The following is a 20,430-nucleotide window of genomic DNA, read 5'->3' on the forward strand; positions in this document are numbered from 1 at the left end:
CCTTGGAGGTCTTCTAGCCCAACCGCCTGTTCAAGCAGGAGATCCCTACTTCCTTCCTCAAAGGCCTCGTTTAGGACGCTCAGCTTGTCGATCAGAAGGTCGGCAGTTTGGCGGGTCGAATCCCGAGTGCCGCGTAACAGAGTGAGCGCCTGTTACTCGTCCCAGCTTCTGCCAACCTAGCAGTTCGAAAGCACGTAAAAATGCAAGTAGAAAAATAGGGACCACTCCGGTGGGAAGGTAACGGCGTTCCGTGCGCCTTTGGCATCTAGTCATGCCGGCCACATGACCATGGAGACGTCCTCGGACAAGCGCTGGCTCTTCGGCTTTGAAACGGAGATGAGCACCGGCCCCTAGAGTCGGAAATGACTAGCACGCATGTGCGGGGGATTCTTTACCTTTTATCTCTTTCCTTACAAGATACAAAAATCAGCTGGTTTCAGCACAGAACCTTTGAAAACCTGGAATTTGGTATTTTTCGCCACATAGTTCTGCAACCTAAAAGTTTGTTCTTCCTGTCAGAAGAGGGCCTGTGTACATAGGAGTATCTTAGGATGCCAAAACTGCGTCAGTCTGGCAATAAAATGTTCCGTTTTCTCTTCTCTCTGCTCTTCAGCAGCAGCTGAGCAGATTCCAAAAATAAATGATCTGGAGTGGAAGCAGTTGGAGGTCTTCTAGGGATGTTCTGGAAACAAAACCTGTTTTATTCCCAGTATCAGGACCAAAATATTTCGGACTGCTTCTGCTTCCCGAAAGTCAAGTCTCCCGCTGAACTGGCATGGTCTGGGAGGACAGTCAGCATGGTCCAGAAGAAAATAGAAGCGAAGCTTTCTGGAATATTCCATTGCTAGGTGAACAAATTTTTCACAAATATTTCATTACCCGAATTAGGTGCACTGATGATGTTACCTAGTTTGGGTAATGAAACGTTTGCAAGAAAACCACCAAGCTCAGAGAGCACCTAGGGCCCCACAGTCCTCCTCCTCTCTGCATATGTCACTCCTTTCTAGCACTGATGATGTTACCTGGTTGGGTAATAAAACGTCTGCAAGCAAATGACCAAATTTAGCACTGAGGACCCCATAGTTGTCATCCTCCTCCTCCTCCTCCTCCCCAGGCCCCACCTCCTCCTAGCACTGATGACGTTACCTAGTGGGATCGTGAAATATCTGTGAGAAAAGCTCAGAGAGCATCAAAGACCTCTTACTTGAACCTTGAGCTGCAAATATTCCACTTTTATGATCAGTGTTGGCATTGATACGCATACAGTTTTTGCAAATGGTGCCGTGTTGTTTTCTTCAGGGAAGCCCACCTTATTCCAGACCACACAATCCGTGCGCTGGGCCACATAGCCGTGGCTCTGAGAGACACTCCCAAAGTGATGGAACCCATCCTCCAGATTTTGCAACAGAAGTTCTGCCAGCCGCCGTCTCCTCTTGATGTGCTCATCATCGACCAGCTGGGCTGCCTAGTTATCACTGGAAATGTAAGGCTGTGTCAATTGCCTGGGAAGCTGTCAATTCCAACCGTCCTTCTGGGAGGTTGGTTGTCAGCGTCGGTTGAAGGCTGATCAGCTCCTTATTGCAATGGTGGTTGCTTCATTTTATCTTTTATTTGGCATTTGTAGCAGAATATAGTCTGGAGTCCCAGGAAGAAAGATGTAGGAAAAGGAGTCACAGAACCTGGAGGGGCAATTAAAAGAGGAATCAGACTGGAATCCCTATGTAGCCACAAGCGAGCAAAGTCCAATCTCCCTTGAATTCCATTGAGCCTTATCTAGTGCCAAGCTGGTGTTCCAACCCTTAGTTGAAGAGATTCCTACGCATTGATATGATTAGGAATAATTTTATTTTAAAAAAATTTTACGCTGCCCATCTCCCCTATCAGGTGACTCTTTTCACTTTTCACTTTAGGTCTCTGTTGCCACGTGCAAAAAAAGGGGGGGGGTTTCAATCCATCAATTTCAACTTCTCACAGGGAAAAAAGATTTTGCAAAGTTGGGATTGATTGATTGAAATTTTTAGTCCCACCCAGCCTGCCGTTACCACTGCAGCCACACCCACCCAATGGGCCACATCCACCCAATAGGCCATGCCCACCCGGCACACAACAAAACATAAGTGGGTTTTGGGTTGCAGTTTGGGCACTCGGTCTCTAGAAGGTTCGCCATCACTGACCTATACCATCTCAAAGAAGTGAATGTCTAGTCTCTTCTTAAAGATCTCCAGTGATGGAGCCCCATCACAGCATAATGTTAGTGTTTTTATTTGTTTTGATCGTTTGTTCCCAAGTTTCCCCGCCCCCCTGCTAATTTAGCTTTTAATTTCTTATTTCCAGCAATATATTTACCAGGAGGTGTGGAATTTGTTTCAGCAGATCAGCGTGAAAGCAAGCTCTATTGTATACTCTGCGACTAAAGACTATAAAGATCATGGATACAGGTAACTTTGATTTTTTTGCTGCGCTATTGCGATACTTTTTTAAAAAAATTACTAGACTTTTGCCCGTTTCATTTTTTTTTTAAATCTGGAAACTGATGCTTCGCACGACAGTAAAAACGACTACCCAGATTTTTTTTTTAATCAGATCTGATGCCACCTGGATTTATTCTCTTTTATTTATTTATGGGTGCGATGGCTCAGTGGTTAAAAGGGGCTGAGTTTGTCAGCTAGATAGCTGACAGCCCAGGTTCGAGGTCTGAGCACCATGCGACGGGATGAGCCCCCGTCATTAGCTCCCGCTCCTGTCCATCTAGCAGTTCGAAAGTAAGCAAATGCGAATAGATCAGTAGGTACCACTTCAGTGGGAAGGCAACAGCGTTCCGTGCACCTCTGGCATATAGCTGTGCTGGCCACACGAGCACGGAAAATGTCTTCGGACAACGCTGGCTCTGTTGACTAAGAAACCGAGATGAGCACTGCCTCCTAATTGGACACAACTGGTTAGAAGAAACCTTTACTTTTACCTGTATTTATCTATTAAATTTCTATGCCGCCCATCTCGCCTGGAGGGATGGCCGAAGTCCTGTTTTTCAAGGCTTTTCAGAGGCGCCTCGAAGTCCTTTTCATAACCTTGCCCAATTTTGAACATGAGAAAATTAGATAAAATGTTTCGTCAGAAAGCTGATGCTTCCGATTTTCTCTTCTTCTTCTCCCCCCCCCCCATTTCCCCTGCCCTTTCTTCTGCCTTCTCATCAGACACTGTTCCTTAGCTGTTATTAACGCCCTGGCTAACATAGCTGCAAATATACAGGAAGAACACCTTGTGGATGAGCTGCTGATGAACTTGTTGGAACTTTTTGTGCAGCTGGGACTGGAAGGAAAAAGGGCCAGCGAGCGAGCAAGTGAAAAAGGGCCAGCCCTGAAGGTAGGAGAGGAAGGAGTAACGTTGCTTCCCAATCTTCAGGATGAAAGTCTCTCCCTATTGATTATAAATTATATTAATTATTGATTATTTTTATATTAGTATCTACCTGTCGTTATATATGTATAGGCACCCATCTCTAGGCAGCACGTGGAAGCAAGAAACAAAAGGCCCCAAATATTTCAAATCATTAAAAACATCTATTAAAATTTCAATAGTTAAATGAAAAAAAAAGAGCCCGTTTGGTGTGGTAGTTAAGGTGTTGACCTAGAAACCAGGAGAAGGGAGTTCTAGTCCCACCTTAGTCACCAATTTGTGTGACTTTGGGCCAATCATCAGGAGACCAGGAGTTCGAGTCCTACCTTAGCTAGGAAAGCCGGCTGGGCAACTTTGGGCCAATCACCAGGAGATGGTGAGTTCTAGTCCACCTTAGGAATGAACACCAATTGGGTGACTTTGGGCTAATCACCAGGAGATGGTGAGTTCTAGTCCACCTTAGGAATGAAAACCAATTGGGTGACTTTGCGACAGTCACCAGGAGAGGGTGAGTTCTAGTCCACTTTAGGAATGAAAACCAATTGGGTAACTTTGGCCCAATTACCAGGAGAGGGTGAGTTCTAGTCCACCTTAGGAATGAAAACCAGTTGGGTGACTTAGGGCCAATCATCAGGTGACTGGGAGGTCTGGTTCAGTCTCAGATATGAAAGCCAATTGCATGAATTTGGGCCAATCATTCCTTCCGAAGGTGGTGAATATCTTTACCCCAGGTGAAGGAAGAGAGCGGAGGTTCATTCTCTGAGCTTGTGGGTTGGTTTCCAAACGTTTTGTTACCAAGCTAGGTAACATGGATGGCAGTGTCAGTCTTCTTTTGTTTAGGAGGAACATAAACAGCAAAACCAACAATGGCACCCCCTAAACACCGCTGAAGACGTTACCTAGCCTGGTAACGAAACGTTCAGAAACCAACCCACAAGCTTGGAGGACGACCCTCCACCCTCAATCGCTCTCTCTCTCTCTCTCTCTCAGCCCACCTCACAGGGAGGTGATTGCACCCACGTAGTGCTACATTTCCCACTTTTGGCTCGGAAGGGGGTGCACAGGCCAAACCTGCACTTAAGAGCCGGGAGAACGGTAGTTGCCTTCCCCTCTTGCAGTTGCGTGCTCTCAATTGGTCTCTGTTGTCTTTCACAGGCCTCCAGCAGTGCAGGCAACCTCGGAGTGCTGATCCCCGTTATTGCTGTGGTGAGTGTTGACTTCTTGTCCTGAGACATGGGGTGGTTTTAAGTTGAACAGGAAGCATTGTAAAAAAAATCTGGGAATGGAATAGAACAGAACAGACTAGAATAGAATAGAATGATTACAGAAGAGAGAGAATGGAATGGAATGGAATGGAAATTAAATAGAAGAGAAGAGAGAATGGAATGGAATAGAAATAGAATAGAATTAGAATTAGAATAGAATAGAATAGAATAGAATAGAATAGAATAGAATAGAATAGAATAGAATGATTACAGAAGAGAGAGAATGGAATGGAATGGAATGGAATGGAATGGAATGGAATGGAATGGAATGGAATAGAGAATTAAATAGAAGAGAAGAGAGAGAATGGAATGGAATAGAATTAGAATAGAATAGAATTAGAATTAGAATAGAATAGAATAGAATAGAATGATTACAGAAGAGAGAGAATGGAATGGAATGGAATGGAATGGAATGGAATAGAAATTAAATAGAAGAGAAGAGAGAGAATGGAATGGAATAGAATTAGAATAGAATAGAATTAGAATAGAATAGAATAGAATGATTACAGAAGAGAGAGAATGGAATGGAATAGAAGAGAGAATTAAATAGAAGAGAAGAGAGAGAATGGAATGGAATAGAATTAGAAGAGAAGAGAAGAGACGGAATGGAATAGAGAATAGAATATAGAATAGAATAGAATAGAATAGAATAGAATAGAATAGAATAGAATAGAATAGAATGATTACAGAAGACAGAAAGGAATGGAATGGAAAATAGAATAGAATAGAATATTTCTCTTCTCATCCAAGAAGCTTCTTCAATTCTGAAGACCTGAAGAAGCTTCTTGGATGAGAAGAGAAACATTTTCAAGAGAAAAAAAACCCACAAAGCTTTGAACAGCACCCTTGGGACGTCGGCTCAAAATTTCAGATTATTCTTGTCAGCCACTTCTTACCACTTGCTGGTTGAGGCCCAGGTCGGAGAAGGCTGCAGTAAATGCTAACTACAGCAGCTCAGCATGGCCTGTATTAAGAAAATCCCTTGTTTTCCGCAGTAGCTGGGGGAAAAATATATATATTGAAAGCTCTTCAATGAGGCCATTGGAACACAAGGTCCTGCATTTTCAGCACCTTGGTGGGCGATATGAAAAAAAAAAGATGGACATTGCTTTATTAAACAAACTTTTCCATTTTATACGTACGTTAACTGCTTGCGGGTTTATCAGAAGGAGCATTCCGAGACCCTGACGTGCAAACATACTTTTCGTTTTTAAGTCTCGGGTCCTCAACGTAACATTTTCTGCAGCCTCTTCCTGAAGGGCAAAAATTCGTGCTTGCACGAGGCAAAAATAGCTTTATCTTTCATTGCTGTTCTTTTTTATGAACCTGCCCTTCTCCCCCCTCTCCCCCCCCCTGTCCAAAGAAGTGGGCAGTTTCAGAGATTCTCCTGATGTCCTTCTAATGTGAAGCACTGTGGATAGTCCTCGACTTACGACTGTGATGCAGCCTTTCAACAGGAGGCTTCATCTCTCTCTCTCTCTCTCTCTCTCTCTCTCTCTCTCTCTCTCTCTCTCTCTCTCTCTCTCTCTCTTTCTCTCTCTCTCTCTCTCTCTCTCTCTCTCTCTCTCTCTCTCTCTCTCTCTCTCTCTCTCTCTCTCTTGTTGGTTGCTTCCACTTTAAAAATGAAATCTTTTTTTTGTTGTTGTTGTTCTTGGGTTAGTTGCATTTAGCTTCCAGAAATTAAAGGCTTTTTCCCGTGCCCCATGAGAGCTTGTCCCGTTTGAGGACTGCGATTTTACCCCCAGGGCTTCAAGCCACATTCCAGATTGTCCTCAGCTTAACGACAGTTCATTTAGTTCAAAGTTACAACGTCACTGGGGGGGGAAAAAAGGGACTTACGAACGTTTTTTTTTCTTCACATCCCTGTGGGTCACGGGCTTCACATTGGCTGCTTGACAGCTGACTCGCACTTACAACGGCTGCAGTGTCCCAGTGTCACGTGATCCCCTTTTGCGACCTTCTGACAAGCAAAGTCAATGGGGGAAGCCCGTTTCACTTAATAGCCATGTTCCTAATTTCACATCTGCGATGATTCACTTCGCAAACGTGGCAAGAAAAATCTTAAAATTGGGTCAAAACTCACTTAACCAATGTCTCGCTTACCAACATAAATTTTGAGCTCCACTGTGGTCGTCACTAACTGTATTTCAAAGTCACTTGGGTGTTTGATCAGACAAGGTCTAATCTGACTTTTTCTTTCTCCCAACTGCTTGTCACTCGGTAAATACAGTCCTGAGTGTTGACAGTGGTTAATGGTTACATTAAGAGGGTCTATAAAGCAAATGTTTGCCCTCCTTGCAAAATTGATGGTGCTTGTGAGTTCTCGGTTGCGATTGCCTCTTTCTTTTTCTTCCCTTCCTCTTTTTAAAACTTGGTGGTAAGGCTTAATGGCTGGTTAAAAGGACAATTTGATATACAAGAATATCTTCGCAGACCGTTGAACTGCCAAGGACCATCTTGACAGCCATGGATCACTTGTAAGCATTGATAAAAAAGGGAGGGATTTGAGGATTGGGGGAAATAACATTACAGGACAATTCCCAATATTGACACAAGCCCGAATTTTTAAAAAAAAAATCAAGTCCTTGGTCGTGCCTAATAACAAATGTTTCACATTTTTTATTAAATATAAATGAACGTTATAATCACAATGATGTTCATTGAGATAGAGCGAGTTTTATCACAAGTGATCCTAAAAAGACTCAGAAGCCAGCTTTTGAAACTTAAACCTACCTACCTTCCTTCCTTCCTTCCTTCCTTCCTTCCTTCCTTCCTTCCTTCCTTCCTTCTTCCCTGTTCTTTTTCTTGATCCTTCCTTCCTTCCTTCCATCCATCCTTTGTTCCTTCCTCCCATCTTCCCTCTGTTCTTTTTCTTTATCCTTCCTTCCTTCCCTCCTTCTTTCTCCCTTCTCATTCCCATCTTCCTTCCTTCCTTCCTTCCTTCCTTCCTTCCTTCCTTCCTTCCTTCCTTCCTTCCTTCTCCCTTCTCATTCCCATCTCCTTCCTTCCTTTCCTCCTTCCTTCTTCTCATTCCCATCTTCCTTCCTTCCTTCCTTCCTTCCTTCTCACATTTGGAAGATAAAGGTAATCCTCGACTTACAACAATTCGTTTAGTGACTGTTCAAAGTTACAACAGCCCCGAAAAAAGCGGCTTATGACCGTTTTCCCCACTTAGGCTGCCGCAGCATCCCCCTGGTCACGTGATCAAAATTCAGAGGCTTGGCAACTGATTCATACTTAGGACGGCTGCGGCGTCCCCGGGGGTCACGTGATCCCCTCTTGCAACCTTCTGTCAAGCTAACTCAATATGGAAGCCAAATTGACTGAGCCACCGTGTGACTAATGTAACAAATGCAGTGATTCAGTTAACCAACGCGGCAAGAAGAGTCGTAAAACGGGGCAAGGCTCGCTTAAGAAATTTCTCATTTAGCCACAGAAATGTTGGCCTCCCTTGTGCTCGTAAGTCGAGGACTACCTGTAGCAGCTGGCGGGGACGGGGAGGGGAGGGGAAAGCTGTACTAGCACTTGTGGCTCGCCTGCCTCTGCCTATAAAACCCAGCAATAGCGCAAGTTAAATCCGAGTTGTCTGCATGCAGTCGTCCCCTGAATGTGGTTGTACTGCTTAATGCTTGCTGGGGTCAGAAACTCTCCCCATGAAGAGCAGGCAGCTGGTCCGATGCTCGTAGATCAGAAAGAGGAACGGGTGATCAATGGCGAAGCGGATCTGAGCTGAGAGGGGCATGAAACCCACACTAGTCACGGAAGCAGCCTCGGTCCCTTCTTCGTTCACCGTAATGATCCCCTGATGATTAAACTGTCGAAATGGAAGGTTAAAGTTCAGAAGGAGCGCAAAAGAAGCTTGATAAGATGGGGAAAGGTTGCTGAGCTGGAAACCAGGAGACTGGGAGTTCTAGGTTGTTTTTTTTTAAATCCCATTTATATCCCGCCCTTCTCCGAAGACTCAGGACGGCTTACAATTTAAGCACAAACCAATGTGCTTAGCAATAGCCTTCATTCTATGTATATGCCTGCTTATTATTAGGGCTTTCGGGGGGGGGCCCAAGCAGCATTATTACAAAGTCAGCTTATTGCCCCCAACAATCTGGGTCCTCATTTTACCTACCTCGGAAGGATGGGAGGCTGAGTCAACCTTGAGCCTGGTGGGATTCGAACCTGCACTAATTGCAGGCAGCTGGTGTTACTTAAGGAGGCATTAGCCCACTGCTCCACTGAGGCTCAGTCGTAGGCATGAAACCCCAGCAAGCGTTAAGCAGACTCGTGAGTTCTCATCCTGCCTTAGGTACCAAAGTCGACTGGGCAACTTTGGGCCAATCACCAGGAGACGGGGAGTTCTAGTCCCGCCTTACACATGAAAGCCGACTGGGTGACTTTGGGCCAATTACCAGGAGACGGGGAGTTCTAGTCCCGCCTTACACATGAAAGCCGACTGGGTGACTTTGGGCCAATCACCAGGAGACGGGGAGTTCTAGTCCCGCCTTACACATGAAAGTCGGCTGGGTGACTTTGGGCCAATCACCAGGAGACTGAATTCTAGTCCTGCCTTAGGGATGAAAGTCAATAGGGCGACTTTGGCCCAATCACCAGGAGACTGTGAGTTCTAGTCCCTGCTTCTTTCTGCCTGTCTTTTCTCTCTCTGACATCATCTCCCTTTTCTCTGTGTCCACCTTTCGCTCTCCGATCTGCTCCGTTTTTCCTGACCTATCAATCCCCAAATTAGGTAATGTTTCCATTAGCCTTCTTCTGACCATGGCCCCTAAACCTAAACCAGCCCAAACAGAATAATTCTCCTCCGTCTCCCGCGCAAAGTTTTTTTAAAAAAAAACATTCTGGAGTTTTAATTTGTGCCAAGGCTGAATTACCTTATTGATGGTGATCCTTTCCTCCGAGATGCCCGAGTAGTTGCCGCGCTGGGTGAACAGCTCCTCGATCCCCATCGCTTTCAGATTTTCAATCAAGTTGTAGTTCTTCTCCAGCTTAAATCTGGGCATCACGACTTCCCGGGTTCTAGCGAGAGAATTAGGAGTGGAACGTGAACGGATGCGAGTCATCTGCAGCGCTTACTAAGTCTTTTAAGGATCATTTGTTTGGCTCCCCTCCCCCCCCCCCCCGATCCATTGCTAGCATACAGCCCACCGTCGCTCCACTTAATGGCCAACTACAGCCAGAAGTTACACTGGAAAAAGGGACTCAATTGACTTTCGTGCCTAAGGTGGGACTAGAACTCACAGTCTCCTGGTGATTGGCCGCAAAGTCCCCTAGTTAGCTGTCATGCCTAAGGCGAGACTAGAATTCACCGTCTCCTGCTGCTTGGCCCAAAAGTACCCAGCTGTCTTTCATGCTTAAGCTGGGACTAGAACTCACCATCTCCTGGTGATTGGCCCAAAGTCACCCAGCTGGGTTTCATGCCTAAGGCGGGAGTAAAGCTCCACTCTCCTGATGATTGGCCCAAAGTCATCCAGTTTCATGCCTAAGACGGAACTAGAATTCCCAGTCTCGTGCTTTCTAGGCTGCTACCTTAACCCCTAGACCGTAATCATTTTAGATAGGAATCGGGAGAGTGTGAGATACTTAGTGGGCGGAGGATCTCCGTGGTGATAGGATACCTGTTGGTCATGCTCTTCTGCCATCTCTCCACCACCTGGGGACTCAACTGGTTCTCCAGAGCCTTCAGGCCGGCCAGCTTATAGGGAAGCACAATCAACATGCTGATGTTACCCACGTAGGGCAGTCGCAACACCCTGCAGTCCAGCTCGTTGTCTTCGGTGGCCAGGAAGCTGGCTTTGGTCTTCATCATAGGAACCTTGACCGTCTCTTTCTCGTTCAGCCGGAAGTTCTGTTTGTGGGTCATCTCCACCGGAAACTTGTTTTCCCAGGTTCCTAGGGAACACACATGAAAACGCCAGGCCGTCATTCTTTTCCCGGGGCTGATTGTGTTTAGCTGCATCGCTTCCTTCTACCAGCAGCCCTCGACTTAACGACCGCAATTTTTTGCCCAACTTTTCTGTTGCTAAGCGAAAAGCCTTGTTGCGTGAATTTGGCCCCATCTTATGACCTTTCATGCCATAACGGTTAAGAGAATCCCTGCAGTTGTTAGGGGAGTAAGCCGGTTGTAAAATGAATCTGGCTTCCCCATTGTCAAAAGGTCGCAAAAGGGGGATCGCGTGACCCCGGGAGCACGGCAACCGTCCTCTGAATTTTGATCACGTGACCACGGGGGGTTGCTGCAACAGACTGGAGTGTGAAAAACGATCGTAAGTCACTTTTTTAGTGCCACTGTAACTTCGAACAGCCGCTAAACAAACTGCTACAAGTTGAGGACTACCTAATTTTTAAGGGAGGTTAGCGATCACAGAAACATCCACTGTACAGGTGGTCCTCGACTTACAACAGCCCATTTAGTGACCATGCAAAGTTACAACGGCGCTGAAAAAAAAGTGACCTAGGACCATTTTTCACCCTTTTGCACTATCCCCATGGTCACATGATCAAAATTCGGACTCCTGACCACCGACCCACATTTTTAGGACGGTCTCAGTGTCCCGGGGTCACGTGATTTCTCCCTTTTTTTTTTTTTGCGACCTTCCTGACAAGCAAAGCCAATGGGGGGAAGCCACATTCACTTAACCGTGTTAGTAACGTAACGTCTGCAGGGATTCCACCTAACAAAAGGTGGCCCAAAAGGTCGTAAAATGGGGCAAAATTCATTTAGCAAATTTTTCATTTAGCAACCCCAATTTGGGGCTCTTAAGAGATACAGTAAGGGAAATTCTATGTTATTCTTTCTGTGATCACGTGTGCCCATCTCATCCAGCCCAAAGAAAGTCTGGAATGCTATAGGTTCTCCTGCCACGGGTAGGGGGGTCGAAATAGATGACTTCCAGGGTCCCTTCCACTCCTATTATTATTCTATGTTCTATATGTATAAAAAAAACCCAGCCTTTGCTGATATCTCTTGCTTTACCTTTGAAGTACAAACAATTGAGAATCATCATGAGCGTGTCAGGGTGTACGTTGACGAGAGCGTCTTTAATTAAACCTTTGGTGAGCTTTACAATCCGCTCATTTGCTTGAGTGAGGAAGGCCGGGTCAGAAAAGTCAGCCAGCTGAGCCTCGGCAAAATAGTACTTTTTCATGTTGTCCTTGAACTCGTTCAGGATGGAGAATTGCCTTTGGATGTACAGGTCGTTGACTGACCTGAGGGTGTAGCCAAAATTTCTCCGGAAGAGCCGGTGAGTGAGTTTGAGGAAGAGGTTGTGAATAGTCAGGTAGTCGTAGGTGGAACTGGAATTCACAAAGTCTTCAAAGCCTAGCACGTCCCAGACTTCCTCCAGGGTTTGACCTCTCAGTCCCAAGGAAACCATCGCCATGGCGGCGGAGATGCCAACCGGAGCCAAGAAAATATTGTCGGAAGAATTGACGTGGTCCCGAAGGCTTCGGTAAAGGTTGAAGCCAAAATAGGCATTGAGGATGTTGAGACGTTGGATTCTGGTCTTCCCACGGAAGAGCGCCAGCACGTTGCCTTGCTCGACGTGAGAAATGGCATCCGGAATGCTGTCAATTATATCAATATAGTCGTCGTCACCCTCGCTTAAGAGTTTATCAAAGTCCAGGTAGTCCTCCTCATCCTCTTCTTCCACACTCAAGTCGTTGGTCACCGTGTTTTCTTGATGGAATTCGGGGGAGAGGTCGGTCACCTGAAGGGTGGCGTTCCTGAGAAGGCTACGAGAGTGGAGGGATTGGGCCTCGCCGCCCAGCTGTTCGAAGTGCTCGTGAAGGTCCTTGATGCCACACCATGCCAAGGAGATGGCGAGGGAGAAGACCACCGAGCGCCAAAAGAACTTCATCGTATTTGAGCTGGAAACGGGAGTCCTTCAAAGGAGATGCTTCTGAGCTAGACAAGAGGATTTACAGAGGTTTACATGGTCTGAATCGGATTCTCTAGTATGTGAAAGTGACAGTTTGGGTGCCAGGAAGTGAAGTCAGCTAGATACGGTTGAGATGTTTTAATCAAGTAATTGCAATGGTGTACATTGAGTTAAAGAAAAGGTGAATGGAACAGGGTTCTGGGTCACACATTGGAGTAAGGAATGGTTTGCGTTATGCAATGTTCATAGGATACTGGATTCCTACCACAGAACTCATCAGCTGGAATGTATTTGAATGTATGTAACTAGTCAGATTGGACATGGACAGAGGACCTGGTGCCAGTCTCCATGTGATGATATGTAACCTCACACTAGTGATTTTTTTTTCTTCCAAATATGTCTCATGGGATTATTAGGAAGATAAAAGGCAGGGGAGGAAGCGTCGCGCCCTGTGGAGTCCTTCGTGTTCTCTGAGCTTGCTTTCTTGAAGACATTTCATTACCCAACTAGGTAACATCGTCAGTAACATCATGCACCGATTATGTTACCTAGTTGGGTAATGAAACGTTTGCAAGTAAAAAAATATATCTATGGAGATTTTCAATCATCCAGGTCATGGCTGTCCCAAAGGTGCTTCTTCACCCCCCACCCCCCCCAAGAGTCAACTAGACTTTCTTTGTTTTTCCTTGAAGACATTTTGCTTCTCATCCAGGAAACTTCAGTTCTTCAGAAGTGAAGAAACTTCTTGGATGAGAAGTGAAATGTCTTCAAAGACAAAGAAAGCCCAGTTTGCCTTTTGAAAAATGGCGCCTTTGGGTCTGCAAGAAAACAACCAAACTCAGAGACCATCAAGGACCTCATAGTTCAACTCCAAGTACATAAATATTCTCTTCTATCAGGGTCATGTCCACCATCTTAGGTGGTGGTTGGTTGTCCGTGTGAGAAAGCAATAAGGCTGCAGTGCAAGGACTAGGTGAAACCAAGCACCAGTAAAAGTACAAATCAGCTGATTTCTCTTTGCAGTTGGGTAGGTGCGTTTATTTTTATTGTGGCGATGATTATTTCCTCTGTATTGTAATTGGTAGGTAGAGGTGAGATGGGCAGCATATAAGTCTATTAAAGAAATAAAATTAAAATAGAACCCTGCCTCTTCTAAGCTAAGCAGCTACATTGCTGTTATTTGGGGAGAGAATTTATCCCTGCATTTATCCCTGCAATTCTTGTATGCTGCTACTGACGTCTTTCAAAAGTTCAAAATTTGGGCTATCTTATAAGAAGATACCCGAGCTTTCAATCAAAAAGTAACGTGGATCTTGCCCGAATCGATATTTTGAATTCCCGAATAAGTTTTTTTTTTAAAGGGCTTAAATCTAAACAAACTAGGCTGCGAAAGACAGCAGCTCCCTTTATCTGAATAGACTCTTGCATTTTTTTAAAAAGTTGCATTAAATTACAATTCTTTAACCCGCTGCGAGGATGGGAAGCGAAGGTGATGGGAGTCTAGAGAACTAACAGGTTAAAGAGACTGCTTTCTTTCCTTAAAAGTTTGGGGTTATTTCTTTCCAAAGTGGAAAAAAAAATCCGAGCAAAAGGAAAAGTGGAATTAATTCTGTACAAAAACAAGTGCCGCAGGAATCAATGTCGGTAGGGCGTTGAAATATAACCATCTCTTCTTACTCTCTGCTGTGAAAACCAATTTGCCCCCCCTACTCTGCCTTTTTAGATGTCTTTCCTTCACCCCGTTTTCTGCCGCAGCCTGGCTTCCGTTGGAGAAACCTGCTAAGTTATGCTGAGCAGCTGCGCAGCCAGAAAATAAGAAGTGAAAATCAAGAGGTGGAATTCCACTATCGCCCGAATATTCGCGGCAACAACATCATCAGATTTAACAATCAACGGCTTTGCCTTGAGCTTCAGCCATTGAATTCTCTGCCTCGGTTTCCGCCTAAAAAAAATACTTGCGTTTATTTTCCTTTTCTTAATCCACCTCCCCCCCCACCTCCCCATATAAGAAATATTCCTTACCTCTCCTGCTGACGAACGGGAAGACTCACAAATGCCTCTGCAAGAAAGACGGGGGAAATGTTTCAAGGGTGAACTTTGGTGCTTGCTAAAGTAAACAGGCTGTAAATCAATCACTCACCCTGTCAGCTAAAATCCCTGACGGGGTGCTGTTTCTGCTGATTTCCTACTCTTGTTTCTGCTTATATTATTATTCTTTTTTTTTTAAAGACATCGTCCTTTTACAGATAGAAGCAAAGAAAGATTTTTGTCTTACATATCGTGTATTCAAAACAACGGTAGTCCTCGGCTTACGACCGCAATTGGGCCCCAGTTTTTTTCTTTTGGGTTGCTTAAGTGAGATAGCGGTTAAGTGAGTTTTGCCCCATTATACACCCTTCTTGTTAAGTGAATCGCTGCAGTTGGTAAGTTAGCCATCCGGGTGTTAAGGGAATCTGGCTGTTGTAACTTTGAACATTCACTAAACAAACTGCTGTTAAGTCGAGGGCTGCCTCTGCATCTTTACAGATTAATCAGCAGTTAAGATTGGTATCTTGTTTTTTTTTTTTAATTCCATTTATATCCCGCCCTTCTCCGAAGACTCAGGGCGGCTTACAAGCTTAGCAGTAGCCTTCATTCTATGTATATGCCTGCTTATTAGGGCTTTCACACACACACCCCAAGCGGCATTATTACAAAGTCAGCTTAATTTATTTATTTATTTATTTATTTTATTACATTTATATACCGCCCTTTCCCGAAGGACTCAGGGCGGTTTACAGGGTAATTAAAAACCAAAAATACAAAAGTTAAAAACCAAGTTTAAAAAAGATTAAATTTATCCCTGTGTAAATAAAACCCCAATTAAAATAAATTAATCCTCAGCCTGGGCCAGAGAGCTCAAAGAGCCAGGTCTTCAGGCCCCGGCGGAATAAACGGAGGTCGGGGGCAGTCCTCAGCTCCACTGGCAGCTGGTTCCAAAGGGCAGGCGCCCCCACTGAGAAGGCCCTATCCCTGGGTGTTACCCGCCGGCAATCTCTTACCGGTGGCACCCTGAGAAGACCCTCCCTGTGGGAGCGCACTGGACGAAGGGAACTTGATGCCGGCAGCAGGTGTTCCCTCAGATATCCCGGACCCAAGCCATGTAATTGCCCCCAACAATCTGGGTCCTCATTTTACCTACCTCGGAAGGATGGAAGGCTGAGTCAGCCTTGAGCCTGGTGGGACGCGAACCTGCACTAATAATAAATTTTTTATTATAACAGTGTTTTATTGTACTATTTTTTGATTCCCTTCAATGTAAACAGCTGGAAGTCAATCCTGCTTCCAGCAGTAACAGAATAAGGGACCTTGGAAGTCTTCTAGTCCAACCCCCTGCTCAGGCAGGAAGCCCTATCACATTCCAGACAAATGGCTGTCCAGTCTCTTCTTAAAAACCTCCAGTGATAGAGCACCGACAAGTTCTGCAGTAAATATTTCTAATAAATGAATACATGTTTGGGTACCGTGGTGTGTGTGTGTGTGTTGTGACAGTTCTCCATGGCCTTGGCGATTCTTTTTTTTTTTTTGAAACAGCTGAGCCTAAGACGAGAGTTTATATCATTTGTCATGAAAGATGTGTTATTAGCTAGACCACAGCGATTGTTAGGCTGTCATATCTGAAGGTGATTTTACTCTCTTAAGCTGTTAGAAGCCAAGATGGGTAGGATGAATTGATCAATCAAATCAATTTTATCATTCCATTTTTTTATTGGTAGCTAGCAAAGTCTGGTTTGTCCCCTTCTGTAAACATTTGAAATATGTTCTTTCGTTGCTAGCTCACCAGACGCTTGCCACCGATCAAGGAAGCCAAACCACGATTGCAAAAACTCTTCCGCGACTTCTGGCTGTATTCGGTGCTGATGGGGTTTGCCGTGGAAGGGTCAGGTAAACCTCAAGTTTTCATCTGAACTCTCACAAAGAAAGGAGGATTAGGATTGGAGTAGAAGATATGTGATGGACTAACTGCCCTGGGTCATGTTTAAAAGAGCTTCGCCGCTTCTGAAGAACTTTACAGGACAACTCAGCCAACATGTCGGCTTGATTGTAATTGTATATTATTGCAAATATCGTAATTCAGTAACTGATGTTGGAAAGTAAGACCTAAGTCCGAAGGAACCCAAAAAAAAAGGAGCATTTTTCTTCTTGAATCTGAAACAGCTTGAGACTTGTGCTGTTTTTCCAGCCTTGAGAATGATGTTGCAAATCATCTGCTCCAAGTTCATTGGAGGGCTGGTTTTTTGTTTTGCTTTGTTTTGCTTTGTTTTAAAAAAACAACAACATTGGAAATCAGTGCTTTGTTTACACTGTGGTTTCGAAAGAAGCCTAGGCCAGAACATCACAGTTTGATGGGGGCTTGTTCATAGCCTGACCCAAGTTTGACTAGGCTTCAGTGTTGATAATAAAAAAAAAATAATGCTCCAGATGACCTGGAGATCCGCGATCTCAAAACCTTCTTTTTCGAACAAGCTGGCCTGGTCTGATGGGATGGGGTTGGGTTTTTATAAATAGTTTTAATTTTAATATGTATTAATTTTACGGGCATAATGGTGTAATTACTTTTTAATTTTTGTATTCTGTTTTTTATTATGTATTGCCCTGTTCACCGCCCTGAGTCCTTCGGGAGAAGGGCGGTATACAAATTAAATTATTAAATTAAATTAAATTAAATTAAATTAAATTATTAAATTAAATTAAATTAAATTATTAAATTAAATTAAGTTATTACCGAACTAGTCCAGAAATAATATTTACCCTACTTTGGCTTTTCATTCTTTTCTCCAAATGTCACTCCAGGTCTTTGGCCCGAAGAGTGGTACGAGGGGGTTTGTGAGATTGCCACCAAGTCGCCTCTCTTGACTTTCCCCACCAAAGAGCCTCTCCGCTCTGTCCTTCAGTATAACTCGGCCATGAAAAACGACACCGTCACTTCCGTACGTCCCTTTTCCTCCAGCATCTTCCCTTGCTTGCTCAACCGATGATGTGCAGCACATGTGAACAAATGCTGATTAAAAACGTAGATATGGTGGGCAATTCCAATAGAGGGATGGGATGGGATGGGATGGGATGGGATGGGATGGGATGGGATGGGATGGGATGGGATGGGGAAGGAAGGAAGGAAGGAAGGAAGGAAGGAAGGAAGGAAGGAAGGAAGGAGAAAAAAATGAAGGAAAATAGAAAATGAAAAAGCAAAACAGGGAAGAAAGAGAAAGAAAGGAAAGAAACAGGGAAGAAAGAGAAAGAGAGCAAGAAAGAAAATAATTATACTTAGAGCTCCAGGGCTGGTGCTTATAAGTTAAGTTAACGTAGATATGGTGGGCAATTCCAATAGATGGATGGGATGGGATGGGATGGGATAGGAAGGAAGGAAGGAAGGAAGGAAGGAAGGAAGGAAGGAAGGAAGGAAGGAAGGAAAAACAACAAAGGAAGGAAAATAGAAAATGAAAAAGCAAAACAGGGAAGAAAGAGAAAGGAAAAAAAACAGGGAAGAAAGAGAAAGAGAGCAAGAAAGAAAAGAGAAAGAAAGAAAATAATTATACTTAGAGCTCCAGGGCTGGTGCTTATAAGTTAAGTTAACGTAGATATTGTGGGCAATTCCAATAGATGGATGGGATGGGATAGGATGGGATAGGAAGGAAGGAAGGAAAAAAAACAAAAGGAAGGAAGGAAAATGAAAAAGCAAAACGGAAGAAAGAAAGGAAAGAAAGAAAGAAAAAAAATGGAAGAAAAAGAAAGAGAGCAGCAAGAAAGAAAAGAGAAAGAAAGAAAGAAAATAATTATACTTAGAGCTCCAGGGCTGGTGCTTATAAGTTAAGCATTCCAGGGAGATTCTTCATTTTGATTAACAGCCTTTATCCTGACATGTGTCAAGTGTGATTATCCAGCATCAGCAGTCTTGCTCCTTGCCTCTTCTGAGCCTTCCAACGCCCGTGTTTGTCTTCTGCCTGGGATCCACTTTCCAAATATTTGAGCAGCGTCCTCGTGTGGCCCAAATGCTTTCATGTTCCCCTCGTTGAATTCTCGTGGTTTGAAAGAGAGAAGCGATGCCTTCCTGCAGCGGTTCTCAGCAAAGCCTTACTGTGCTCTGTGGAGTTTACTTACTCATTTTTATTTATTCATTTATAAAAATTTATCTTACCTCAGGGTGGCTCTTGTGGGTGCATGTAGAGAGTCTTGTGCTTGCCAAGAACACGGACAGCTTTAAGGGGCTAATAGATGAACACCTGCCGGAAACAGCTGCCCAAACAAGTTGCTTGCTTGTTGTTTGGTTATTGTTTTTGTTTTAATTTCCGCTAGGCTGAACTGAATGAATTGAGGAGCACCATCATAAATCTCCTGGATCCACCTCCTGAAGTGTCAGCCCTGATCAATAAATTGGACTTCGCCATGTCTACCTACCTGCTTTCGGTATATCGTCTGGAATGCATGAGGTATTTCTTGAAATCCTCCTCCAGAGTTGCAGAGGTGCTCGATAGATAGATGGAAAGACAGACAGATAGATAGATAGATAGATAGATAGATAGATAGATAGATAGATAGATAGATAGATAGATAGATAGATGGAAAGATGGATGGATAGATGGAAAGATGGAAAGACAGATAGATGCTAAATAGATGTTAGAAAGATAGATGATTGATAGATGATGTATTGATGGATAGATGTTAGAAAGATAGATGATTGATAGATGATAGATAGATGTTAGAAAGATTGATGATAATAGATGGATTGATGGATAGATGTTAGAAAGATAGAAGATTGATAGATAGATGATAGATAGATGTTAGAAAGATAGATGATTGATAGATAGACAGACAGATGATAGACACACAGACAGACAGATTTATACAAAATTCTTTTTCAATTGTATCTTGGTGAAATTAATTCCCGATTGTTGGTCTGCTAGGGTCCTACGTTCAACAGACCCAGATCGTTTCCAAGTGATGTTTTATTACTTTGAGGATAAAGCCATTCAGAAAGACAAATCAGGTAAAGGCTATTCAGATTCTATGATCCTTACATCTGATGGGCGCCTGCGTAAAACTCTTGCAGAATAAGCACATTGTTCAAAGCAGTCCCATGATGTGATTTTTGCATAATTACCTGGATGTAAATAAGCAAGCAAAAACATGGGTTTTGACAACTTATGAGAGATGCTACCTGCCCGGCACAATTTTCAGCTGCCTGAGTCATTTCATTTCATTTTTTTTATTTTTCTTAAACAGGCTGCTGCTTCCTCTCTTTCAGGTATGATGCAGTGTGTGATATCCGTCGCAGATAAGGTGTTTGAAGCTTTCCTTAGCATGATGGCGGACAAAGTAAGTTTGTCAAACGAGAATGCACACTCTGGTTGTCATTTTGCTCAAATGAACCATCCAGTGTCCAGCATCTCCTAGTTCTGGGTTTCACAGACCTCTGATATTCCAAATTAATTTCTCTACCCCTGCTTAGAGATGTTGGAGCTGCTACGTGGCAGGTTTTTAAATAGACAGCAATAGCAATAGCAATGGCACTCTGACTTATATATCGCTTCATTGTATTGGTCAAAAAAAAACATCCCCAAAGCCTGATAAGGGACTTTCATGGTCCTTCTTTTGATCTTTAGCCTAAAACGAAAGAAAATGAAGAAGAGCTGGAAAGACACGCTAAGTTCCTGCTGGTCAACTTTAACCACATTCATAAGCGCATAAGACGAGTTGCAGATAAATACTTATCGGGGCTTGTAGACAAGTAAGTAGATCGCAATGAGTTGCGTGCAGAGCAGGTTTCATGCCTTCGACCTCTGGAACGGCTTGCCTTCAGAAGCTGTGGGTGCTCCCAACACTGGAGATTTTTCAAGAAGAGATTG

The 20,430-nt window shown here is 43.9% G+C and overlaps 2 protein-coding genes across 4 annotated transcripts in view; one reads left to right on the plus strand and one right to left on the minus strand.

Moving 5' to 3' along the window:
* PI4KA (phosphatidylinositol 4-kinase alpha) overlaps positions 1 to 20,430 on the plus strand; it is a 59,706-nt gene that overhangs the window by 13,230 nt on the left and 26,046 nt on the right. For all 3 annotated transcript variants that reach the window (XM_083373218.1, XM_083373219.1, XM_083373220.1), the window contains exons 16-25: positions 1,300 to 1,483; positions 2,335 to 2,438; positions 3,195 to 3,363; positions 4,552 to 4,602; positions 16,363 to 16,471; positions 17,381 to 17,517; positions 18,881 to 19,014; positions 19,489 to 19,571; positions 19,830 to 19,900; positions 20,188 to 20,312. In XM_083373218.1, the coding sequence (XP_083229344.1) occupies positions 1,300 to 1,483; positions 2,335 to 2,438; positions 3,195 to 3,363; positions 4,552 to 4,602; positions 16,363 to 16,471; positions 17,381 to 17,517; positions 18,881 to 19,014; positions 19,489 to 19,571; positions 19,830 to 19,900; positions 20,188 to 20,312 (1,167 nt within the window). The remainder of the gene's footprint in view (positions 1 to 1,299; positions 1,484 to 2,334; positions 2,439 to 3,194; positions 3,364 to 4,551; positions 4,603 to 16,362; positions 16,472 to 17,380; positions 17,518 to 18,880; positions 19,015 to 19,488; positions 19,572 to 19,829; positions 19,901 to 20,187; positions 20,313 to 20,430) is intronic.
* SERPIND1 (serpin family D member 1) lies at positions 8,026 to 13,408 on the minus strand (the record flags this gene model as incomplete). Its single annotated transcript, XM_083373382.1, has 5 exons — positions 8,026 to 8,475; positions 9,542 to 9,686; positions 10,286 to 10,559; positions 11,644 to 12,536; positions 13,404 to 13,408. 5 exons carry the CDS (start codon positions 13,406 to 13,408, stop codon positions 8,284 to 8,286), a joined length of 1,509 nt encoding a protein of 502 aa, XP_083229508.1. The 3' UTR covers positions 8,026 to 8,283.

This window comes from Vipera ursinii, assembly GCF_947247035.1.
Source record: "Vipera ursinii genome assembly, chromosome: 14".
NCBI classification, from domain to species: Eukaryota; Metazoa; Chordata; class Lepidosauria; order Squamata; family Viperidae; genus Vipera; species Vipera ursinii.